A 27,005-nucleotide genomic window follows, 5' to 3' on the forward strand; every position below is an offset into this window, starting at 1 on the left:
GCAGATGATAAATATTGTAGGCTTTATGGTCCAAAAGACAAAATCAAGGCTTCAAGGTAGGTACAGTACTTATATAAAAAGAGAGGACAAATTTCCACAAAGATTTTGATTGATAATAATGAGTAGGTTTTTTCCCAATGCAATTTTCCTAATGAGAAGAATGGATTCATTTTGGGGGGAGAATAATATTTTATTTTATTTTTCTTTTTATTAAGTCATATACACATAGATCATGAATACATTTATGCCTTTGCGGAATTCAATGTGCTGATTTTTGGTACAAATTGAAGTGCTTACATCCAACTAATTAACATAGCTTTCACCTCTTTTAATCAATGTGTTAAGACATTTATGTTCTATACTTGATAGATCTGACTTGTACCCTTGCAATATGCTCCATAGGTGTGGTCCTACTATTTACCCTCCCTCTATCAAACCGCCCCCTCAGAATAACATTTTACTTAGTTAAAGTTCAAAGTTAGCATCCCCTAGCATCAAATTGGTTGCAAATGATCATTAAAAAAAATTTTTTTTTAATCAAGGGCCACACAAAAGCAGGTGGAGGGCTGGATTCAGCCTAGGGCCATAGTTTAGGACCCTTACTTAAAGAATCAGGTCTCAGCCCCTTAGCCTGGCAAACCCTCACCAGCAACCCTACAGCTGACTGGCCCCCATTGCCTTTTGTCCCTCAAATGTACTTTGTTCTCTTGCCCTGGAGCATCCTTTTTTCACCCCGTTTCCCACCTTGGGAATTCCTGTTTCTCCTAGTGCAAAATCTTTTTCTGGACTATTTATCTGACACTTTCCCTAAATCCTATCCCTCCCATCATCCTAGCATGGACATGTAGGGTGGAACTTAGCACAGAATATACTTGGGGAGTTACAGTCTGCAATTCTCTTATTGGTCTGGAACACCGTTAAGGGAAAGGGATGTTTCATTCCTATTGTTTCCACTGCATGTGCTCCTGAAATAGGAAGGGGCCTTTTAACCCTGTTCCAGGTCTTCTGACTATGGGATTGTGTCCCCTGTGCCACCTTCACCCTGGGCCACCCCACTACCCTGAAAACACCATATTCTTACAGCCTACCACCTGCCTGGCCTCACCTGACTGACCCAGGGGTGGGCACTGGAGTCCAGCCAGGCCTGTCACTCTTTCTCTGAGGTCTTTAGATGAGATAAGAAAAGGCACAGGGGGAGGATATAAAACTCTCCAATGTTGGCAGCTAGGATCACCCTCTTGAGGGAAGACACTGCCATGAGAAAGGAGGAAGACGTGCAGGGAGGAGGTCTGGGCAGAGAGGGCCCTCCCAGCTGCTCTGGCTCTGCAGGTCCTCCAGCAGCACAGCAGTTCCCTGCCTGCTACTCATCTGGCTGTTCTGCCCTTCTTTGGAAACTGCAGACAACAGAAGCCCCTATCTGAGCTCCTTCCCATTGTACTTTGCCAGTGGCAACCCAAAGATTTCTACTGTCCCGATCTTGGCATTTTCCTCTCTGTGCCATTAGCTTCCAAACATTTTTTAAGCCTAGGACCCTCCTTGTTCAAAGAACAAATCTTACTTGGAAGCTCATGATGTGACAGATGATGGTGTAGTGTAGACTGTATAGTGTAGGTGGCGTGGTGCTAAGTCCCTACTCTAACCACTCTCAGCTGTGTGATTAAGGTCAAGACACTTCCCTGGCAGCCTCAGTTTCCTGCTTTGTAAAACACGGAGAGTAAAAGTACTTCATGTAAAAACCTTTCATGTAAGGTTAAATGAGTTAATATATGCACCAGTGGTATAACAATCACTCAAAAAGCCATCAGCTGTGACTATGTGGCAGCGAGGGATAGGGAACCCCCAAGCAATTGCCACCCTCACCTTTCCTTTTCACCTGTCCCTCCACCATAAGTGTCCTTGGCACATGTGTAATGTTTAAATTATTAAAAAATGATTATTAGCCTTCATGGCTAGACTGGCAACTTATAAAGACGAGTAGCATATTTGTTTTGGTCACTGTTTCCCCCCCAGGTCTGGCTACCACAGTAACTGGCTCATAGAAGGTGCCCAGTAACTATTTATTGGCTGAGGATAGATATGTGTCATCTCCTTAAAAAATAGGTAATGCACATGTTAACCAAATCTGGTGCCTTTTGCAGCAGAATGAGAAATGTAAAAAAAGAAGAAAAAGGATTGATTTATAGGACAGCCCACTCAGAACTAAACTTAATTTTTTGGTTTGGTCAGTTATGGTACTTACTCAGAAATTCCCAGCTTTTCCCCACTTAAAAACGAATTAATATAATGAAAACACAACCAGACATAACATATGAGATACATTTAAAACAACAGTAAGAGATAAAAAGTTCATAGCAATAAACACTCAGATCAATAAAAATGAAACAAATGAAATTTCCAATCCAAAGATACAAAAAAAAAAAAAAAGAAAGAAAGAAAGAAAATGTCAACAAAGCAAAGCAAAATAAGGTACAGGACAGAAATAATGATGAAATCAGAAATTAATGAAATAGTGACCAGAAAGACAATAAACCTACAGAGTTAAAATCCTGGTTCTCTGAAAAAATTAACAAAACAGACAAACCACCAACTAACTTGGTCAAGAAAATGGTAGAAAACCCAAATATAAAAGCTACAAAATTATAGTGGGAAAAAAACTGTTAAAAAGGGAAAATCCAAGAATTCACAAGATTACTTTGCAAATCCTTATGCAAATAAATATAAAAATGTAAATGAGGCTTGGTGCCCATAACACAGTGAGGCTGTGGGTTCGAACCCAGCCTGGGCCAGCTAAACAACAATGACAACTGCAACAAAAAGTGAAAAATAGCCAGGCATTGTGGCGGGCACCTGGAGTCCCCACTACTTGGGAGGCTGAGGCCAGAGAATCGCTTAAGCCCAAGAATTTGAGGTTGCTGTACGCTGTGATGCCACAGCACTATACTGAACGTGACATAGTGAGACTGTCTCAAAAAAAAAAAAAAAAGTAAATGAAATTGAAAATTACCTAAAAAAATAGGTTACCAAAATGACTCCATTAGAGATAGTAAGCTTCAACAGACCACTTTCTGTAGAAGAAATACAGAACATTGTCAAGAAATTTCCCCACGTCTAATGAATTTCACAAGAGACACAAACCTTCATAGAGCAGATATTTTCAATACTACATAAATTATTTCAGTGCATAAAAAATAAAGGTAAACTTTCCAATTAATTTTATGAAACAAATATAACATCGATACTTAAAATAAATATCATAAATAATGGTACAAAAATCCTAAAATAAATGTTAGCAAACACAATCAACGTCTTTTATGGTTTGAACATATCTCCCCTAAAACATGTGTTAGAAACTTAATCTCTAGTGTCACAATGTTAGGAGATGGAGCCTAATGAGAAGGGATTAGGCTATGAGGACTCTGCCCTAATGAACAGATTAATGTTGTTGTTTCAGGACTGATTTCATTATAAAAAGCTGAATTTTTCCCCCTTTTCTCTCTTACTCTCTTTTGCCCTCTCTTGCCCTTCTACCATCCACTTTCCACCAAAGGATAATGTAGCAAGAAGTCCCCTGCCAAATGTCAGTCCCTTGATTTTGGACTTCCCCAAACTGTAGCAAAATCTCTTTTCTTTATAAATTACCCAATCTCTGGTATTCTATTAAAGGAGCACAAAACATGGCTCGGCACCTATGGCTCAAGCAGCTAAGGTGCCACCCACATATACCTGAGTTGACGGGTTTGAATCCAGCCCAGGCCCGCCAAACAACAATGACAACTACAACCAAAAAATAGCAGGGCGTTGTGGCGGGCGCCTGTAGTCCAGCTACTTGGGAGGCGGAGGCAAGAGAATTGCTTGAGCCCAGAAGTTGGAGGTTGCTGTGAGCTGTGATGCCACAGCACTCTACCCAAGGTGACAGTTTGAGGCTCTACCTCAAAACAAAACAAAAAAAGCAGCACAAAACAGTAAGACAGTATGATATTAAGAAAGTAATTCATTGTGACTAAAGGGGATTTATTTTAGGAATGCAAGGTTGGTTCAATGTTATAGTAAAATACACCATATTACGTGATCTAAGAAGAATCATCTGATAGTCTCCATTGATGCTGAAAAGGGTTTATTAAAATTCAACATTTATTTGTAATTAAAAAACTTATGAAATGGAAATTGATAAATACTTCCTTAAAATGATAAAATACAACAAACCTTAGCTCTAAAGCCAGCATCTATCAAGACAGAATCACTAGAGGCATTTACACTAAGATCAGGAACAAAGCAAGAATATCCATTATCTCCACTACTATTTATTATTTAGTATGCTGGAGGCATGAGCCAATGCAATTAAATAAGAGAAATCAATTAGAGGCATAAAAAATTAGAAAACATGATGTAAAACTATATCTATTTGTAGGTGTTGTAATACTGCGTAGTATGTATACTTTGAAAACTTGAGAGAATCAATGCTCAGATTAAGTCAAGCAATAAAAGAACTAGGCAATCAGTGGTACATAAAATTAACACAGAGAAACAAACTCTGTGCATATATACAAAAATAAAAATATAATAATAGATAACTCTTCATTGACAAGAATAGATAAAATGAAGATAAAATGCTTCAGAATAAACCTGTGTGAAAAACACCTTTAAATATGCCTGGAAGATACAAAACTAGACATGAACAAATGGAAAGATATTCCTTGTTCTTGGATGGAATGGCTCAACATCACAGAAATATTGGTGCTCCCAATATTTATATATAAATAATACTAAAAAAAAAAAAACACCCAGTAAATTGTTTATGAAGCTAGACAAATTAACACAAAAATTCTTGTAGAAAAATAAATGTACAAGAATGCCTAGAACTTCCAAAAGCCATAAGGGGTGTCCAATCCTACTACATATTAAATTATTTTATAAAATCTCTATAATTAAAACTATAAGATACTGGCACACGAATAAACAGAAAGACTAGAGTAAGAGGATGGAAGTCCAGAAACAGACTCAAATTCATATGGAAGTTCAGTGTAGGATGAAGGTGTCATCTTAAATCCCTGGGGAACAGATGGGTTCTTGAATGAACAATGCTGGACAACTAGGTCACCATTTGGAAAAAAGACAACATTAGATGTATTTCTTATACCATCTACACAAATAAATTCCAAATTAAAGAAAAGAATAATAGAAGAAAATATAAAAGAATTCTTCTGTAAACTCAGTGTATAGAAAGAGTACAATAAAACTTACGGATCAATATATTATGTAAAAAAGGTATTTACTTGGTAAAATTACTTGATAATTCACTTTTTAAATATACATGTCTAAGAGGATTACCATTATCTTTCACTCAAGAAGTGTCGGCTTAGATCTACCACAAAGGGGATGTCATCTTACCTAAAGAAGCCACTTACAAAGTTGCATTTAAAAGGAGTACAGTAGAGGGACAGAAGGTGACAGTGGAGAGTGGGCGAGAGCCTGGCCTGGAGTTGGTAGTGGCTCCAACTTTACCTTCCTCAGTTTCCTGTGGGCCCCGCTGTAGTTCCCCTGTGCCACGTCTGCCCCACTCAGGAACTGGTATGTCTCTGCCACCTCGGGACTGAAATCTCCAAATGCTCTCACTTTGGCTTCCAGGGACTCTTTCAGGATTGTGGTTGCTCTCTGTGAAATGAACAAAAAGCTCTCTGGTAAGAAAGTTCAAAGGCTGATTAGGATCAGTGCCACTTGAGAAAATTATGTAACTGATGTCTATTTTCATGTTTTGTAGGAATGGGTCTAGTAGTATCCTGAGCTGAGCCTACTCTCCTCTGGTGGAGCAGGAGACAGAATGTGTGGGGAGAGGTGTAAACGATGAAAAGAGAATGCCTAAGGGCAGCTGGTGGCAAAAACCCAATTCAGCTCCTACAGGAGTCCACTGCCATTGAGTAGTAAGAGCAAAAGCTACTGTGAGTCCTGTGTGTCAGGACTTGTGCTAAAGGGTTGATGTGTGTCATCTCCTTTAATTCTCATTGCCTTCTTCAGATAGGTGCAATTTTAATCCTCATTAGACAGAGGAGGAAACTGAGGCACAGAGCAGTCAGGGAACTTGCTTACAGCCTAGCTCTACAATGGCATAGCTCTGAAACTAGCCAGTGATTTTAATACCTTTTAGTTCTGAACCCCTCTTTCCTCTATACACACTGCCTTTCTTACAGAAATGAAAACTAGTCATCCCTGGCAATTTATTTACAGAACATCCAGAATATTCTCCAGACTTTCCCATTCTTAGGAAATAGTTTAGGAAACCAAAAGTAAGCATGCTAACACAGCCTGATATTTTGTCTGTCAAGTTTGTCTATACCAACATGGGATAAAAAAATGTGAGTTCTAATATTAATTTCTGTAGACACCAAGACATGCAGGGGGAAAACTTGCACATTTTCTCCAGAAATTATTCCACGGTCTTCTACATGAAGGAACAGTTACAGTTTCAGAAAATGAATGCTGAATTTAACTGCCAATTAAGCATGAAGGTGCTGCCCCCAGCACAGCCCCACAGGTGTCCCCACGGTGCTCTGCAGATGAAAAGGGCTTGCAGGGAAGATGGCGGCCGAGTAACAGCTTCCTTGCATCTGGGCACCGTGAGTCTGGGGAGATAGGACTCCAGGCAGCTCTGGCTGGTGGGAACTGCCTATCATCACTCCTATGAGGATACAGGGATTCAGCAAGAGACTTCTGGACCCCAAGAGGAGGACTAAAACAGTGGAAAACCGGCAAGTGGTCGCGTGTGTTCAATTCGTCTAAACCCGCCCACAACTTCCACAGGCACAAGAACTTAAAGAGCAAGAGGAAGTGAAAGGAAAATTAGGGCAAGGAAACAGATAAAAGAAATCACTCATGAGGAAGAATCAGCAGAAAACTCCAGGCAACATGAAGAACCAGTCTAGAACAACCCCACCAAGGGACCATGAGGTAGCTACTGCAGATGATTCCACCTATACAGAAATGTTAGGAATGACAGAAAGGGAATTTAGAATACACATGCTGAAAACAATGAAAGAAATGATGGAAACAATGAAGGAAATTGCTAATAAAGTGGAAAATAACCAAAAGGAAATCCAAAAACAGAATCAAATAAGAGATAAACGATATGAAGAATATAAAAAGGATATAGCAGACCTGAAGGAACTGAAACAGTCAATTAGGGAACTTAAAGATGCAATGGAAAGTATCAGCAACAGGTTAGACCATGCAGAAGAAAGAATTTCAGAGGTAGAAGACAAAGTTCTTGAGATAACTCAGACAGTAAAAGAGGCAGAAAAGAAGAGAGAGAAAGCAGAACGTTCACTGTCAGCATTATGGGACTTTATGAAGCGTTCCAACATACGAGTTATAGGAATTCCAGAAGGGGAAGAAGAATGCCCCAGAGGAATGGAAGCCATACTAGAGAATATTATAAAAGAAAATTTCCCTGTATACCATGGAATACTATTCAGCCATTAAAAAAAATGGAGACTTTACATCCTTCGTATTAACCTGGATGGACGTGGAAGACATTATCCTTAGTAAAGCATCACAAGAAGGGAGAAGCATGAATCCTATGTACTCAATTTTGATATGAGGACAATTAATGACAATTATGGTTATGGGGGGGAAATAGAAAGAGGGAAGGAGGGAGGTGGGTGGGGCCTTGGTTTTTTTCACACTTTATGGGGGCAAGACATGATTGCAAGAGGGACTTTACCTAACAATTACAATCAGTGTAACCTGGCTTATTGTACCCTCAATGAATCCCCAACAATAAAAAAAAAAAGAAAAGAAAATTTCCCAAACATCACCAAAGATTCTGACACAATGCTTTCAGAGGGATATCGGACCCCAGGTCACCTCAATTCTAACCGAGCTTCTCCAAGACACATTGTGATGAACCTGTCCAAAGTCAAGACGAAAGAAAAGATTCTGCAAGCTGTCAGGAGTAAGCGCCAGTTGACCTACAGGGGCAAATCCATCAGAGTGACCGCAGACTTCTCTAATGAAACTTTCCAAGCAAGAAGACAATGGTCATCTACCTTTAATCTACTTAAACAGAACAATTTTCAGCCCAGGATTCTGTACCCTGCTAAGCTAAGCTTCAAAATTGACGGAGAAATCAAATCATTTACGGATATGCAAACATTGAGGAAATTCGCCACAACAAGACCAGCTCTACAGGAAATACTTCAACCTGTTCTGCACACTGATCACCACAATGGATCAGCAGCAAAGTAAGGAGTCAGAAATCAAAGGACAGAACCTAACCTCCACACTGATGCAAAAGATAAAACTAAGCAATGGACTCTCACCAAATAAGATGAATAGAATACTACCACACTTATCAATTATCTCCATAAATGTTAATGGCTTGAATTCCCCACTGAAGAGACATAGATTGGCTGACTGGATTAAAAAACACAAGCCATCCATTTGCTGTCTGCAAGAAACAAACCTGGCTTCAAAAGACAAATTAAAGCTCCGAGTCAAGGGTTGGAAGACAATTTTTCAGGCAAATGGAATTCAGAAGAAAAGAGGAGTTGCAATCTTATTTTCAGATACATGTGGATTTAAAGCAACTAAAGTCAAAAAAGACAAAGATGGTCACTTTATATTGGTCAAGGGAAAAATACAACAAGAAGACATTTCAATTCTAAATATTTATGCACCGAATTTAAATGCTCCCAGATTCTTGAAGCAGACCTTACTCAGTCTGAGCAATATGATATCTGATAATACCATCATAACAGGGGACTTTAACACACCTCTTACAGAGCTGGACAGATCCTCTAAACAGAAATTAAACAAAGATATAAGAGATTTAAATGAGACCCTAGAACAACTATGCTTGATAGACGCATATAGAACACTCCACCCCAAAGATAAAGAATATACTTTCTTCTCATCACCCCATGGAACATTCTCCAACATTGATCATATCCTGGGACACAAAACAAATATCAACAGAATCAAAAGAATTGAAATTTTACCTTGTATCTTCTCAGACCATAAGGCACTAAAGGTGGAACTCAACTCTAACAAAAATGCTCGACCCCACCCAAAGGCATGGAAATTAAACAATCTTCTGTTGAATAACAGATGGGTGCAGGAAGAAAGAAAACAGGAAATCATTAACTTCCTTGAGCATAACAACAATGAAGACACAAGCTACCAAAACCTCTGGGATAATGCAAAAGCAGTTTTGAGAGGAAAATTCATCGCTTTAGATGCCTACATTCGAAAAACAGAAAGAGAGCACATCAACAATCTCACAAGAGATCTTATGGAATTGGAAAAAGAAGAACAATCTAAGCCTAAACTCAGTAGAAGAAAAGAAATATCCAAAATCAAATCAGAGATCAATGAAATTGAAAACAAAAGAATCATTCAGAAAATTAATGAAACAAGGAGTTGGTTTTTTGAAAAAATAAATAAAATAGATAAACCATTGGCCAGACTAACTAGAAATAGAAAAGTAAAATCTCTAGTAACCTCAATCAGAAACGATAAAGGGGAAATAACAACTGATCCCACAGAGATACAAGAGATCATCTCTGAATACTACCAGAAACTTTATGCCCAGAAATTTGACAATGTGAAGGAAATGGATCAGTATTTGGAATCACACCCTCTCCCTAGACTTAGACAGGAAGAAATAGACCTCCTGAACAGACCAATTTCAAGCACTGAGATCAAAGAAACAATAAAAAAGCTTCCAACTAAAAAATGCCCTGGTCCAGATGGCGTCACTCCAGAATTCTATCAAACCTTCAAGGAAGAGCTTATTCCTGTACTGCAGAAATTATTCCAAAAAACTGAGGAAGAAGGAATCTTCCCCAACACATTCTATGAAGCAAACATCACCCTGATACCAAAACCAGGAAAAGACCCAAAAAAAAGGGAGAATTTCAGACCAATCTCATTCATGAATATAGATGGAAAAATTCTCAACAAAATCCTAGCCAATAGATTACAGCTTATCATCAAAAAAGTCATTCATCATGATCAAGTAGGCTTCATCTCAGGGATGCAAGGCTGGTTTAACATACGCAAGTCCATAAACGTTATCCACCATATTAACAGAGGCAAAAATAAAGATCACATGATCCTCTCAATAGATGCAGAAAAAGCATTTGATAAAATCCAGCATCCTTTTCTAATTAGAACACTGAAGAGTATAGGCATAGGTGGCACATTTCTAAAACTGATTGAAGCTATCTATGACAAACCCACAGCCAATATTTTACTGAATGGAGTAAAACTGAAAACTTTTCCTCTTAGAACTGGAACCAGACAAGGTTGTCCTCTGTCACCTTTACTATTCAACATAGTGCTGGAAGTTCTAGCCAACACAATTAGGCAAGACAAGGAAATAAAGGGAATCCAAATGGGAGCAGAGGAGGTCAAACTCTCCCTCTTTGCTGATGACATGATCTTATACTTAGAGAACCCCAAAGACTCAACCACAAGACTCCTAGAAGTCATCAAAAAATACAGTAATGTTTCAGGATATAAAATCAATGTCCACAAGTCAGTAGCCTTTGTATGCACCAATAACAGTCAAGATGAGAAGCTAATTAAGGACACAACTCCCTTCACCATAGTTTCAAAGAAAATGAAATACCTAGGAATATACCTAACGAAGGAGGTGAAGGACCTCTATAAAGAAAACTATGAAATCCTCAGAAAGGAAATAGCAGAGGATATTAACAAATGGAAGAACATACCATGCTCATGGATGGGAAGAATCAACATTGTTAAAATGTCTATACTTCCCAAAGCAATCTACCTATTCAATGCCATTCCTATCAAAATACCAACATCGTACTTTCAAGATTTGGAAAAAATGATTCTGCGTTTTGTATGGAACCGGAAAAAACCTCGTATAGCTAAGGCAGTTCTTAGTAACAAAAATAAAGCTGGGGGCATCAGCATACCAGATTTTAGTCTGTACTACAAAGCCATAGTGCTCAAGACAGCATGGTACTGGCACAAAAACAGAGACATAGACACTTGGAATGGAATTGAACACCACGAAATGAAACTAACATCTTACAACCACCTAATCTTCGATAAACCAAACAAGAACTTACCTTGGGGGAAAGACTCCCTATTCAATAAATGGTGTTGGGAGAACTGGATGTCTACATGTAAAAGACTGAAACTGGACCCACACCTTTCCCCACTCACAAAAATTGATTCAAGATGGATAAAGGACTTAAATTTAAGACATGAAACAATAAAAATCCTCAAAGAAAGCACAGGAAAACACTGGAAGATATTGGCCTGGGGGAAGACTTCATGAAGAAGACTGCCATGGCAATTGCAACAACAACAAAAATAAACAAATGGGACTTCATTAAACTGAAAAGCTTCTGTACAGCTAAGGAGACAATAACCAAAGCAAAGAGACAACCTACACAATGGGAAAGGATATTTGCATATTTTCAATCAGACAAAAGCTTGATAACTAGGATCTATAGAGAACTCAAATTAATCCACATGAAAAAAGCCAACAATCCCTTATATCAATGGGTAAGAGACATGAATAGAACTTTCTCTAAGACGACAGACGAATGGCTAACAAACACATGAAAAAATGTTCATCATCTCTATATATTAGAGAAATGCAAATCAAAACAACCCTGAGATATCATCTAACCCCAGTGAGAATGGCCCACATCACAAAATCTCAAAACTGCAGATGCTGGCGTGGATGTGGAGAGAAGGGAACACTTTTACACTGCTGGTGGGACTGCAAACTAGTACAACCTTTCTGGAAGGAAGTATGGAGAAACCTCAAAGCACTCAAGCTAGACCTCCCATTTGATCCTGCAATCCCATTACTGGGCATCTACCCAGAAGGAAAGAAATCCTTTTATCATAAGGACACTTGTACTAGACTGTTTATTGCAGCTCAGTTTACAATCACCAAAATGTGGAAACAGCCTAAATGCCCACCAACCCAGGAATGGATTAACAAGCTGTGGTATATGTATACCATGGAATACTATTCAGCCATTAAAAAAAATGGAGACTTTACATCCTTCGTATTAACCTGGATGGAAGTGGAAGACATTATTCTTAGTAAAGCATCACAAGAATGGAGAAGCATGAATCCTATGTACTCAATCTTGATATGAGGACAATTAATGACAATTAAGGTTATGGGGGGGGGAAGCAGAAGACGGAGGAGGGAGGGGGGGAGGGAGGGGGGTGGGGCCTTAGTGTGTGTCACACTTTATGGGGGCAAGACATGATTGCAAGAGAGACTTTACCCAACAATTGCAATCAGTGTAACTGGCTTATTGTACCCTCAATGAATCCCCAACAATAAAAAAAAAAGAAAGGGCTTGCAGGGCCTTTCTTTAATCCTTTTATTGGCAATGATAGGAGTTAGGGGCTTGGGCTCGGGTGGGGGAACAACATAAAGGGGCTAAGGAGGTAGAAATCAATTTCTTAGGTAGAAAGAGGAATCTCTGAAGAGGCAGAGCGATGGTGTAACTTGCCAGGTGAGGTCCATGGAGATACACAATGGACGAGAACTCAAACCCAGACTTGCCTAAAGGGAAACCATTTCCCAACATCTGTGAGCAAGAAGTTAGACTGAGGGAAGCTTGAGTTTGGCAACTCTTCCATAGGAACTATCTGGCAGGCTTTGGGGAGCCAGTGATGGAAAGAAGAGTGGTCAGAGACTCCTTTTCCTAAAGGAAGCTCTCAGTGCTCATTATAGCCTGACTGGGGAAACTACAGACAGGTGTGCAGGAAGTTAAATGGCAAGTCGAGATGACAATGGAAACGATGCCTCATGGGTTTATATGAAACAGAGTCTCAGATAGTCAGGGAAGGCTTAATGGAGATGAGTGAAGAATCACCAGGGTCTCAGATGGGCTGAGCAGAGGGTGAGGGGAGCTGGGAGTGGAGGAGGAGCACACAGCCTGTTTAGGGCAAATGGATGGACTCGTTTGACTGCCACAGAGAAAGTGTGAAGGGGACTAGAGAGATGGGGCTGGGGCAGGTAGTGATGGCCTTCAAAGTGGGCTGAGGAGTTAAAATTTTCTTACAGGGATACGAAGTCAGAAAAGGTTCTTGAGCACGAGAAAAGCACAACTAGAAGATAAACTCACACAGAGCATCGTAACCTGTGGCAGAGTGATTTTCGCTCCTGTGGTACCCCCCTTAGGCTGTGACTACATCTGGGATGGTCTGAGTGCGGCTCCAGGCTCATCTCTGGGACTATGCTTGGGCCCAGCCCCTGCTGGCCAACTCCTGCTAGAACCTTCAGTGAGAGGTTTGAAACCAAAGCGTGAGAGCAGCATGGGGCTGGCACATCTGGCTAGGCAGGTTGTGCCCTGTCCCAGGGCACCTGGCAGGGGCACATGGAAGGCTGAGGTCCAGCCCATGTTCCACTCAGGTGCTGGCTCTATATACTTGAGGAAGGAGCAGCTCTTTCTATCCTCACAAGGGCATCGAAGGGCCCTAGAATGAAGAGTCCCTTTGCTAAAATCTCCAAGGGCATCATGGGACAGTGAGGTGCATCTTTTGAGCAACACTGATTTGAGTGACTTAGATGTGGGCAGTGATATGTCTGTAGGCCATCCACCTGCCTTCTTCAGAGAATGTTTCTCTTCAAGTCCCTTGCCCAGCCTGCAATGGATCACTTGTTCTTTTCTTGCTTATATGTTTGAGTTCTCTGTGGATTCTGGTTATTAAACCTTTGTTGGAGACATGACCTGCAAATAACTTCTCCCATTCTGAGGGCTGTTTGCTTGCTTTACTTACTGTGTTCTTGGCTGTGCAGAAGCTTTTTAGTTTGATCAGGTCCCAGTAGTGTATTTTTGAAGCTGCTTCAATTGCCCAGGGGTTCCTCATAAAATACTGCCCCTGACCGATTTCTTCATGGATTTTCCCTGCACTCTCTTCTAGTATTTTTATAGTTTCATGTCTTAAGTTTAAATCTTTAATCCAGTAAAAGTCTATCTTAGTTACTGGTGAAAGGTGTGGGTCCAGTTTCAGTCTTCTACAGGTTGCCAGCCAGTTCACCCAGCACCATTTGTTAAATAGGGAATCTTTTCCCCACTGAATGTTTTTAATTGGCTTGTCAAAGATCAAATAACGGTAAGTAGCTGGATTCATCTCTTGGTCCTCTATTCTGTTCCAGACATCTACTTCTCTGTTTTTGTGCCAGTACCATGCTGTTTTCATCCCTATTGATTTATAATATAGTCTGAGGTCAGGTAGCATGATTCCTCCTGCTTTGTTTTTATTTCTGAGTAATGTCTTGGCTATTTGAGGTTTTTTCTGATTCCATATAAAACAAAGTATTATTATTTCAAGATCTATGAAGTATGACAGTGGAGCTTTAATAGGGATTGCATTGAAATTGCAAATTGCGTTGGGTAGTATGGACATTTTAACAATGTTGATTCTTCCCAGCCATGAGCATGGTATGTTTTTTCATTTGTTAACATTTTCAGCTATTTCATTTCTTAGAGTTTCATAGTTCTCTTTATAGAGATCTTTCACGTCCTTTGTTAGATAAACTCCCAAATATTTCATCTTCTTTGGCACTACTGTGAATGGAATAGAGTCCTTAACTGTTTCTTCAGCTTGACTATTGTTTGTATATATAAAGGCTACTGATTTATGAAAGTTGATTTTGTAACCTGAGATGCTGCTGTATTCCTTGATCACTTCTAAGAGTTTTGTAGTAGAATCCCTGGTGTTCTCCAGATATACAATCATATCATCTGCGAAGAGCGAAAGTTTGATCTCTTCTGACCCTATATGGATACCCTTGATCGCCTTTTCTTCCCTAATCGTGATGGCTAAAACTTCCATTACAATGTTAAAGAGCAGTGGAGACAATGGGCAACCTTGTCTCATTCCTGATCTGAGTGGAAATGATTTCAATTTAACTCCGTTCAATATGATATTGGCCATGGGTTTGCTGTAGATGGCCTCTATCAGTTTAAGAATGTCCCTTCTGTACCAATTTTCTTAAGTGTTCTGATCATGAAGGGATGCTGGATATTATCAAAAGCTTATTCTGCATCAATTGAGAGAATCATATGGTCTTTGGTTTTTAATTTGTTTATGTGCTGAATTATACTTATAGATTTACACATATTGAACCAGCCTTGAGACCCTGGGATAAAACTGACTTGGCCATGATGCATAATTTGTTTGATGTGTTGCTGGATTCTGTTTGGATCTTGTTGAATATTTTTGCATCTATATTCATTAGTGATATTGGTCTATAATTTTCTTTTCTTGTTGGGTCTTTTCCTGGTTTGGGGATCAGGGTGATGTTTGCTTCATAGAACTTGTTGGGTAGTATTCCTTCTTTTTCTATACTTTGGAACAGGTTGAGTAATATAGGGACCAGTTCCTCTTTAAAGGTTTTGTAGAATTCTGACGTGAAGCCAACTGGTCCCGGGCTTGATTTTGTACGGTTGATGCTATTTCAGAAATTGATATAGGCCTGTTCAACATTTCCACTTGATTCTGCCTAAATCTTGGAAGGTGACGTGCTTCCAAGTATTGGTCAATTTCCTTCAGATTTTCATATTTCTGAGAATAAAGATTCTTGTAATATTCATTTAGGATTTTTTTAATTTCTGAGGAGTCTGTTGTTATTTTGTGTTTGTCATTTCTGACTGATGAGATTAGAGATTTTACTTCTTTTTCTTGTTTAGGTTAGCCAGTGGTTTATCTATTTTATTGACCTTTTCAAAAAACGAACTTTTTGATTTATTGATCTGTTGTATAATTTTTTTGTTTTCAATTTTATTTTGCTCTAGTTTTCGTTATTTCTTTTCTTCTACTGGGTTTGGGGTTGGAATGTTCTTCCTTTTCCTGTTGCTTGAGATATCCCATTAAGTTGTTAACTTCTTCTCTTTCTGTTCTCTTGAGGAAGGCTTGCAGTGCTATACATTTCCCTCTTAGGACTGCCTTTACGGTATCCCAGAGGTTCTGATAATTCGTGTCTTGTTGTTTTGTTCCAAAAATTTGGCAATTTCCTTCTTAATCTCATCTCTGACCCAGCTATCATTCAGCATAAGGTTATTTAACTTCCATGTTTTTGTATAAGTATGCAGATTCCTGTTGTTACTGAATTCAACTTTTATTCCATGGTGGTCCGAGAAGATGCAAGCAATAATTTCTATTCCTTTAAATTTACTAAGGTTAACTTGTGACCTAAGATGTGATCAATTTTGGAGTGTGTTCCATGGGCTGATGAGAAGTATGGGATCAAATGTTCTGTAGATGTTTGCTAAATCCAAATGTTGGATGGTTACATTTAAATCTAAAATTTCTTTGCTCAGCTTCTAATTGGAGGATCTATGCAACTCTGCCAAAGGAGTGTTGAAATCTCCAACTATTATGGAGCTGGAGGAAATCAAGGTGCTCATGTCTGTTAGAGTTTCTCTTATAAATTGAGGTGCATTCTGGTTGGGTGCATAGATATTAATAATTGAAATCTCATCATATTGAGTATTACCCTTAACAAATATAAAGTGACCCTTCTTATCCTTCCTTACTTTTGTTGGTTTCGAGCCTATTCAAGGTGCTTTTTCTGATTACCATTTGCCTGAAATATGGATGACTATCCTTTCACCCTGAGTCTATATTTATCTTTTAAGGTAAGATGTGACTCTTGTATGCAGCAAATATCTGGCCTGAGTTTTTGTATCCAGTCAGCTAACCTGTGCCTCTTTAGAGGACAGTTTAAGCCATTCACATTAATGGAGAATATTGATAAATCTGGTAACATTTTGGGTATTGAGTTTTTCGAAAGTCCAGTGGACATTTTTAATACTTTCGCCACTGTGGGAGTTGGAGTTTGATCAAAAGTTTCTGAGTGAGTTTACTTTTGTGGTAGAGGATTGGGCGGTCATTATGGAGGATAGGTCTGAGAATATCCTGAAGAGCTGGTTTGGTTATGGCAAATTTCTTCAACATATGAATGTCATTAAAGTCTTTAATTTCTCCATCATAAATGAAACTCAGTTTAGCTGAATACAGGATCCAGGGTTGAAAGTTATTTTGCTTTAGGAGATTAAAAGTCGATGACCACCCTCTTCTGGCTTGAAAAGTTTCAGCAGAGCGATCTGCAGTCATTCTAATATTCTTCCCTTTGTAGGTAATGGCTTTCTTACGTATGGCTGCTTTGAGATTTTTCTCCTTCATATTAACTTTAGTGAAGTTAATTATGATATGCCTGGGGGATGTCTTATTGGGATTGAGTTATGCTGGGGTTCTGAAACTGTCTGCTATCTGAATTTCAGAATCTCTTGGCATGTCTGAAAAATTCTCTTTCATAATTTCATGGAGAATGGCCTTTGTGCCTTGCAAGGCCACTTCATCACCTTCATATTAACTTTAGTGAAGTTAATTATGATATGCCTGGGGGATGTCTTATTGGGATTGAGTTGTGCTGGGGTTCTGAAACTGTCTGCTATCTGAATTTCAGAATCTCTTGGCATGTCTGAAAAATTCTCTTTCATAATTTCATGGAGAATGGCCTTTGTGCCTTGCAAGGCCACTTCATCACTTTCAGGGATTCCAATGAGGCAGATATTAGCCTTCTTCAAATTATCCCAGAGCTCTCTGAGAGAATGATCCGTTTTTGCTCTCCATTTCTCTTCCCCTTTCAGAGTTTGGGAGCGTTCAAAGGCTTTGTCTTCAATGTCAGAAATCCTTTCTTCTGCTTGCTCCACTCTGTTACTGAGGGATTCTACTGTATTTTTCAGATCTTTGAGGGCTGTAAATTCTTCCTTCAGTGCATCAAAATCTTTGGTGGTTTTGTCTTTAAATTCGTTAAATTCTTGAGACAACTTTTGAATTACTCCTCGAATTTCTAATTCCAAATTCTCCTCCATTCTATTAATCTTGTTTGCAATCCAAATTCTGAATTCAATTTTTTGACATCTCGGCCAGTTGTTTATGAATGGGATCTTCAGTTACATCTGCCACATCTTTCCTTGGGGGGGGAGGTTTGATCTATTCTGGTTATTCATGTTACCAGAGTTTTTCCGCTGATTCCACCCCATGATTGTTTTACTCCGTTTGATTTTTCACCTGGAGCTTTGTCAAGGACCTGTACAGTGTTATGGCCTGAGAAACTGGGGACCTGTTTGTTGTGGTGGGGCTAAGTGGTTCTGTCTTGTTTTCAGTTGGTCTCTGTTCGACCCTACTGAAACACTTACTCTGGGTTAAACTCTCAGCTGTGGAGAAATACCAGCAATTAAGTCACCCTGCCCCACTCAGGCAACAATTGGAAAAAGAAAATCAAACCTTCCTACAACCACACACCCAGGGGACCATTTGAATAGTACTCAGGCGATTGACTCAGTTCAAAAAGTCCAAATCAATTGTCTTAGTCAGCAGCTGTCTCAGGTGGGTGAGTTTAAAAGGTCTCTGGCAACTGGATCGCAGGGGTCTGGTGACAACTCAGATATGGCTTGCTCCGGTGCTCCATGGAGTCAGGAGGACCCGCCCAGCAAATAGATTAGTCTGGGAAGATTGATGCACTCTGTCACACTGAGTCACTGATCGCCCCACAGGGCTGTGACCCAGTTGCCTCTTGTGAACAGATATTCCAGGTGTTTGCACCTGTCTGAATCACAACGAAATCTATGTCTCCTCAGCCAGGCCGCTGCACTCTGCCTCTATCCAGCAGGGAGAGGTGAGGCCTGACAACCTCAGGTGCTTGATGGATGCTGGGGGGTGTTCACGCAGTTCCAGCCCCACCCTTGATTGATGTTACTGACAGAACAGAACAGAACAGAACAGTACAACTTTGCGGGAATTTGTTTCTGACACTGCTAAATTCCCCTGCAGAAGAGAAGCTGTTTTGAATACCCAGAGCCTGCGCCTCAGGCCCTGTCTTTGCTCCTGCAGGTTTGTATTCAGTTAGCTGTCAGGTCTAGCCTCCTGCCTTCCTCTGTCTGACGATCCCCTGAAGGCCGGGTGTGTCTTAGGCTCAGTTAAGCGGTCCTCTGGGTCTGCCTGCCCTGGGAACTTCCCAGCTCTGCACGTGCATTTCTAGTCCCCGAGCTCCACCCAGGCCGGTACCGCCTTAGGCAAACCCTTTACTCGCGGGGCCTGCATTTCTGTCCCAGATCTGTTCCATGGTAGTTGCCACCTGAGAAGATTCCCGGCCTCCTCTGGTTGCCCAGGGAGACAGGGGGTGTGGCTTCAGAATATCTGGGATTGAGCCCTATTGTTGCCCAAAATGGCTGCTGCTCTGCGCCTCAGGGCACCGCCGCTCTGGTGTGGTTCCCTCTCAGCCGTCTGTCCTCTCCTCACTCCCGTGCCTCAGAATCAGCACTGACCAGCTGCAGTCTAGGCCCTGTCCACACTCCTTGAGAAATCACCCAAGAATCTGGACTCCTGGGGGACAGGCCTCCAGACCTCAGAGTGAGAGTGGAGGGGGAGTGCTGGGAGCTCAGAATTACAGGTAGAGAATATATACAGTTTTATGACTGGCAGGGAACTAGTAGGGGAGGTAGGTCCAATTTTTGGAGGGTCTCTCCCGTGGAGTGTAGTGGGAGGACCTTTGAACACTGCTCATTTGTTTGTGGGGCACTCTGAGCCATTCTCATGGAGGAGGGGACTCCCGTCTGCTTGGTGATGGATTTTGTCCCTTTTCTTTGTATTCTTGGGGTTGCAGCTCACCTCAGCGGGGTTGATGTGTGTTCTTCAACCTTCTCTCTTAGTGTAGCTCTAATCCACCTGGATTTGAACTCTAAAGCCCAAGCAATCCACCTGTCTCAGCCTCCCAGAGTGCTAGATTACAGATGTGAGCCATCATCGTGCCTGGCTGGTTTTATAGTTTCTAAGAGCAGGTATTTGTAACCTGCTAGAGAGGGGCCACCTGGCCTTATTAACGTCCCTCCAGAGCCTGGCACATGCTTTGCACACAGTAAGTGTTTAGTTAAGGCTTGCAGACCAACAGGGTAACCCTTTGGCTATCAACTGGGTTGCTCAAGTGAATAGCCAGACAATTGTGATCCAACTCACTTACCTCTTTTTGTCCAGTCATCTGTAGAAACTGGCAAAATTCATCTTGAATTGAAAAAAATTTGGCTCTCCCTGGCCCTTCAGAATCCTTAAGATGAGCCATGCTCTCTTGAAAGTACTGCTCAGCCACATCTGAAGAAAAGCATTAGAACAGCAACTTTGAAAACTGTGCACAGATGTGAAATGGAAACAGAACAAATACACTTTTACTGGTGGTGAACTATTTGAAAATAGGTATTTGGATAGGAAAAACCATTTAAGGAGATTTTCCTTTGCCCATTAATCTTCCTGTTTTATGAAAAAGAATTTAGGTCTCAGAAGGCTATGGCAATTTACTTTCCTTAATTTTCATACATCTTAGCATTCCCAGTGATACATAAAGCAAAGTTCATGCAAAAGGTGAAATTATACCTGAACACACTGGCAAGTTCTCAGGTTGATTTTTATGACTCTGGTCATCCTCCTTGAGGTTAAGACCCCTAAGGGTCTACTTATTTTAGTGGATTCAGTCAACTCTGACTATAACCTTGGGACACAATTCTTTTCTTTTCTTTTTTTTTTTTTTTGGAGACAGAATCTCACTCTGTCGCCCCAGGCTAGAGCCCTGTGGTGTCACAGCTCACAGTAACCTCAAACTCCTGGGCTCAAGCAATCCTCCTGCTTAAGCTTCCTGAGTAGCTGGGACTAAACAGGTGCCTGCCATGACACCTGGCCAATTTTTCTATTTTTAGTAGAGAAGGGGTCTTGCTCTTGCTTAGGCTGGTCTCTATTCCTGAGCTTGAGGGACCCTCCCGCCTTGGCCTCCCACGAGTGCTAAGATTATAGGCATGAGCCACTGTACCCAGCTGTGGGACATATTTCTATAACATTTAAAATCTGGAAAATAGCATTCACATGCAGCTGAGGGAAGAAACCCCAACTATTCCAAACACCTCAACATACTGGTTGTAACAAAAATATTTTTAAATACATGCTAATCTTGAAAGCAAGAAAAGGAAAATCTCAGGTGTGGAAAATGAGGAGGGAACTGCTGTGAGTGGGAGCTACAGCTGAATGGCTCAGGAGCACAGTAGAAAAATATATTTCCCAATTGCCAAGGGTTTCTAAGCATGGGCTGGACTGGGGATGAGGGCTGAGGCCTGTTTGCAGTAGGAAGCAGGATGGGGCTCCCTGCCAAAAGCCAGTGTGTTCAGTAGAACTCTACAATGCCCCCAGTGACCCCTTCTACAATCTTTCCCCTTTGGTTTTGGGTACAATGAGACAGTACTTCTGTGATGTCTGTTGGGCCAGACTGTATCACAAGAGCCCTTGAAAAGCAGAGAATTTTATCCAGTTGGTGGCAGAAAAGGAAGTCAGGGAGTCCAGAAGCCTGAGAAGGATTTGGTGAGAAGGATGTTGTCTGTTGCTGAGATGGGGCTGGCCATGAGGACATGAAGTCATAGCCCCAAGGATGGGATGTCACCTCCAGGGCACGTACCCTATACCTTGAAGCTGGTTGTGGGTTCACACAGAGAGCAGTTTCAGCACGCTTGCATATGGCCAACCCTAACTTTTAAAACCACTTCTAGAATCCTCTGCAATATGATGCCATTGGCCTGGGCAGAAGATGAGGTCATTTTCTAAAACACTGGGGCATGACTTAGCTTGTAAATCTGAACCCTGGTGGCACAGGTGTTCCACAGCTATGAATCTTTCCCGTTTTCACTCCAGTAGAATGTTAAGAGAGCAGGGAGGAAGACAGGCTTGGTGGGCAGGGTGATGTAATGTCTCTGCAGACGGCTCCTTCTGGGCACTTGAAGCCAAGTCATTCCTGGAGGCCCTGACACTCTACATGGAGATATTCATACACAGGCAAAAGAAAGCAAGGCAGGACTGTACTGTGGCCCACTAGAGGCCAGGAGGCTTTTAATTAAAATAAATTCCAGGAACCCTGGGCTCATGTTCCTAGGGCTTATCCTAAGGCAAGAGTTGATACAGTAAGGCCAACTTCATCAAGGTGGAAGCCTCCAAGTACAATTGTCTTTTGAAGCAGTCTTAAAAATAGTCTTTATTCCGTATTAACTGCAAAGGCTTTAAGGACGCAAGGGAATTTAAAAATGTAAAGTCTCAAATCCTAGTCTGGTTTTATCTCAGAGGAGCTCCCTCACCCAGGAAATCTAACAGATTGAACCTATTTAGACTCTGTGGGGGTGATGAGGGATGGCTGAGGACAAACAAAGCACAGGACAGACTATTCCCTCACCCTGGGGCCCTCAGCGGTCCCCAGAAGAGACCTTCTTCAAGATGAACACTATCACAGGGCCACAGAGAGAGTGGCTCACTAGATTTGGGACAGCCATCTCTTAGGGCAGGTTTGCACCAGTAATGGGAGGTGCCCATGATGGCAGCAGGCCGGGTGAGGGTCACGTGGTACGAACCAGCACAGCGCCTGCACAGGGCCTGTACTCACAGCAGCTGGTGAGGGGCTCATGCACCACTGGGGTCTGCTTGCTGTAAGTGTCCACCAGCACATCTCACTGCCAGGAAGCTGACCTACCCCCTTCCACTCAGAGTCCTACTCGGGGTCACCCACATAGTGGTCAGGCTTCTGGCAGCCTCAGGCCTCTGGCTCCCTTCACTTGTCTTGGTCGGTGGTGCATATACATTTTCTATATGCCTTAAAAATTGCGTTAAAAATCCTTTTGGAAGCTAAATGGGGGTATAAATAACACAGGCTTTTTTGGGAAGTTCTGAACACAAATCATGGGCCAGCACAAAAGTGAAAAGCTTGAACCACTCGAGAGAGGTCACCACAGATTTCACGCACTTCATCCTGCCTAGGAGAGAAACAAGGCTTTGCTCTCAGACCCAAAGGACAGAAGGCAGAGCTTGGTGAGGCTTCAGTTCTGTCCCCTGTTGCCCACTCAGGAGAGGGGCCAACAGCACTCAGATGAGCAACAGGCCTGCCGCTTCCTCCTTTGCCGGCTCGGAGGGTTTCTCAGCACCCTTTACTCTCTGAGCCTGGAGACAGGCAGCTTCCAGGTTCTGGACTGTAGTAAGTGAGTAGCACCTGGGCTCCATTCTAGACCTTGGTTTGTCCCTAATGTGTGACGCTTGGACCTCCATCTTCCAGAAGTGTTGGCTTGAAGGGGACTTCTAGGAGTTTCTGAGAGGAAATCCTCCTAATGCCAGTGGAAACAGGGTAAGAGGCATTCCCTTCCTTCTCTGGGTCTCACCTCACTGCCCTATCCCTTGCCCTTTCTCCCGGGGCTCAGACAGGACAGGCACACATGCCAACGGCTGCTGCTTGCGGGGCTCAGAGCCAGCCATGCTCAGGTTGGCTGTGCATTTGGTAATCAGGAATGGACTCTGAGATGGGTCTGAGGAAGGTTCTCTCAGGGTGTGCAGGGCTGCAAGGGTGTGGGGAGAGTGAAGGGTGACAGTCAGGTGGGACGTGGCCAGTGGTGGCTCACTCTGCTTTCTAGCAGTGCTGTGCCCCCAAGCTTATCTTGGAGGCTCAGACTGGAGGAGGGGTGAGGAAGGCAGTAGGGCAGTGAAGGAGAGCACAGGAAGATGAAGGCTACCTGACTCTGGCTGCTCCCAGATGGCCCTGTTACCTGACACGGGCCCACATGAGCTGGGTGCCTGTATCTGCCAGGGGCTGCCTGACTTCTGGTCTCTCTGGGACCTGTGAGACCCCAGGAGCATCAGTAACCCAGTGAGCAGGGCACGGGGTAGGGCCCAGCATGGGGCAAGCTAGAAGGCAGGCTACCGGGGCAGATTTGAGGAAAGGTTCGTGTAAGGTAAAAAAGAGGCACTGTACCTAGCTTCTGATATGTGACATTTTTCATGTCTATTGTGTAAAATATGGGGAGAGGCTAGGACCAGTGGGGGCTGGAGAGATAAACATATTTGCATATAGGGATTTATATCTTGGGAATCCACTTAGTAAGGGATCTTGGCCCCTGACCCTAGCCCATACTGTCTGCTGTCACTGGACCTTGCAGAACTCCCTGGTCTATTGGAGCCCAGGATTCAGCGGGGGCCACTTCCATACAAGGCTGTGTGCACTCAGTGGGATCCACCTCTCAAAGGTTTAGACTGAAATGTACTTGGCTTCAGACCATTTCATTTTAATATTCGTTAGGAGAAGAGTTATAAACACAAAGCTAATGCCCTGAACACGTAGCAGGACTGGGAGAGCTGTTAATACCAAGTTTGTCTACAGCTGTGCTGGGAAGCTGGCCAGGCTCAGGTTAGTGATATTCTAGGAGCCTGAATTGGGAATCTTTATGCAATCACAGTCCTTCGTGACTTCTATGGCAGTTTTGTCTGCATAAGGAATCGAGGAAAGGCACGCAGCAAAGGGATTAGCTGAAGCTGTGGAGCCTGAAACACTGGCTTCATGGCCCTTGTTAAAGGGCAATGCCTTCAATGGGCATTCAGCAAGCAGGCAGGCAGGCAGGCTACTGAGAATCCTCAAATGAGAAGGGTTTTTCATTAAAGATTCTTTTCTTAAAACAAAAAAAAAAAAAAAAAAGTCCAAAAACAAACCTCCAAAAGTCTTCATACTCAGCACAGACAGGGTTGGAGAGCAAAGCTAAGCAACTCCCTTAGTGCCCAGTGGGACATGCAGACTGGCTGCCATGGGATCTGGACAGGTTAGAAAGTTCCATGTTGGTGAGAGCTCTGAGGGATCTATCTGGTCTTCACTTAGCTGTTAGATATAGATAAGTTCTAAATTGTCCCCTTTCATTTCCCCCTGCTGGAGGCAGCAGAGTCCTGAAGAAACCTTAGCCCTGAGTGAGTTTTTCTCATTCTTGTTGTGGGGGCATTAGCCACATTAAGGGACAGCAGAGAGATGACACAGAAGACAACAGGAACCTCCTCCACCCACCAGGCTCCCACTGTAGCCCCTAGGTAGGTGGCGCCTCTCTCATTTCTGCTTCTAGAGGGAAGCTGATTCCCCACATGCAACGCGTGCTGGCCTGGTAGGCTCATTTTCCAGCTTTTCCCACATTTGCTGCTAAGAGAACAAGGACTCTAACAGCAGCAGTTTTCTGACTAGGTTCCCAGGGTAGAAATGGTCTGAGGTTTCTTCCAGCTTCTATTAGTTTCTGACTCGTCTCGTAGGTGATCTGTGTGAGGCCTCAGGGGTGAGGCCTGTGTGCCTTTCTGCACCTGTTCCAGGCTTCATGCTGCTGTTGGATAATCAGCATCTATTTCTGTCCCACTGCTTTGGTGTCCAGGCTGCTCACATAGACTTTACTCCTATTTAAGCCTTCAGTAAACTCTACACCTAGCAGCTTCAAGGTGATCAATGTTCTCAGTGCTTCTGGTTGGTGGATGCTGAATCAGAGAAGCATGTCTAGGAGACTCCCATAGGCTGATGGGGACTTTTGTCCTTTTGGGGAAGAGCAATGAGAGAAGGTTCTCTAGATCAATGGGGCTCCCTGCTAGGCTGTGTGAGCTCATCTATAAAATACAAGTTTGTGTCCTGTCTCTAAGGGCTGTTAAAAGCATTGCACGAGCGTGTCTGTGGACCTGCTTGTACGTGCATACACAAGGCGCTCAACTGCTGCTGTTGTCATTGTCACTGCTGTTGTTGTTAATATTGCCATTCCTACTTGCTTCTGGTTCTCTCCGTCCTTTTTCCTATGCTTCAAGCAAACCCATCCTTCTGGGCCTCAAGCAGAAGCCATCCCCCAACCCCCAAACCCCCACCCCCCACCTCCTAATCTGTAAACCTATCAGTCCCAACTCCCTGGTCCTGGGAGAAGTTGTCTTCTTATCCCTCTACCTTATGTTCCTCACATATTTCAATTGACTGACAGGTGGGCTTTCAGGGTACAGATCACCAAATGCCCAAAGCTATTGAAGAGACGTGGGGTCCAGGGTGGAGGTGAGGTGCTCCGGGGTCCTGGCCCTTCCCCTTGGCACTCCAAAGCCTTTTTGTGGGGCTGCCTTCCTTCTTCTGTGTCCCTTGTCTGAACCACACTCCCAGACTCTTTGGTGGGCCTAAGGGGCAGGGCTGAAGACATGCAGTGCCAGTCTCTAGAATATGACTTGGCATGAAGAGTTTGGGGCCTGTGTTCTAATCTCTATCGCTCCCCAGCTATGGAAAAAATTACCTAATCTCTCCATGCCTCAGTTTCTTCATCCAAAAAAATGAGATAATTGTACCTATCTCATAGAAGTGTTGTGAGGATTTTTGAGTTAATAAATGTAGTGTGGTTAGGACCCTTGCTGGCATGCCCTACGTAATCATTAGCTATTATTACTGTGTGAAGTAATTTACTTCTCACATGCATTATTATCTATATCATGTAGGTATTATTACTCTCATTCCACAGGGGGACAATATGAACACTATATTTAGGCTGGAAAGCTTTTTAAAAAATATGTAATTCAAATCTGATTGTTTCTGATTCTACAAATCATGCCAGGCAGAGTGACCTAACTTTGCAGCTATGTGACAAAAACATTTTAGGGCATAACTTCTGCAGAATTCCTACCCAATTCCTACCTTCAACAAGTGAGTGCACTGACACTAGATCGGGGGCTGGAAACTGGAATCTCTCTAGGCAAACAGACAGTCTTTTGGCCTTAGCCTCCTCTCTCTGTCTAGTATTTGCTCAGAAATAGACCTTTCTTTCCCAGATCTGCACCAGGTCAAATGCTCAGAACTCTCCGATTGTTTTAACCTATGTGCCCCTGAGAAAAACAGAATGATCTGACAACTACCTGCTCACACTCCTGCTTTCCAGGTCAGAAGTCATGGTTCCAACAATCTCACTTATTTTTACTCATTCAGTGCTTTAAACATATTTTAGTTGCCATCAATTAAAAACTGGAGATTTTGTGTAAAAAATCCCAATTTCTGCCTTCTCTTGAAAAAGCAGAAGTATCTGCCAATATAAATCCGCCTTCTACATGGCTGCCAACGGCCAGAGCTAGGTACTGGGATACAGGACTTTCTAGCTTGCCACAGTCCTCAC

The 27,005-nt window shown here is 42.3% G+C and overlaps 1 protein-coding gene across 5 annotated transcripts in view; it reads right to left on the reverse strand.

Annotated features, from left to right (window-relative positions):
* The window catches only part of TTC23 (tetratricopeptide repeat domain 23), a 123,351-nt gene that overhangs the window by 13,827 nt on the left and 82,519 nt on the right, over positions 1-27,005 (reverse strand). For 4 of the 5 annotated variants that reach the window (XM_053581796.1, XM_053581795.1, XM_053581800.1 and 1 more), the window contains 2 exons: positions 20,033-20,160; positions 5,503-5,652 (listed from right to left, as the gene is read on the reverse strand). In XM_053581796.1, coding sequence (XP_053437771.1) covers positions 5,503-5,652; positions 20,033-20,160 — 278 coding nt within the window. Of the gene's footprint in view, positions 1-4,792; positions 5,090-5,502; positions 5,653-20,032; positions 20,161-27,005 lie in introns of those variants that run through there. The other variant, XM_053581797.1, reaches the window with a different exon arrangement.

The sequence above is a fragment of the Nycticebus coucang genome, chromosome 2, assembly GCF_027406575.1.
Source record: "Nycticebus coucang isolate mNycCou1 chromosome 2, mNycCou1.pri, whole genome shotgun sequence".
Lineage (NCBI taxonomy): Eukaryota > Metazoa > Chordata > Mammalia > Primates > Lorisidae > Nycticebus > Nycticebus coucang.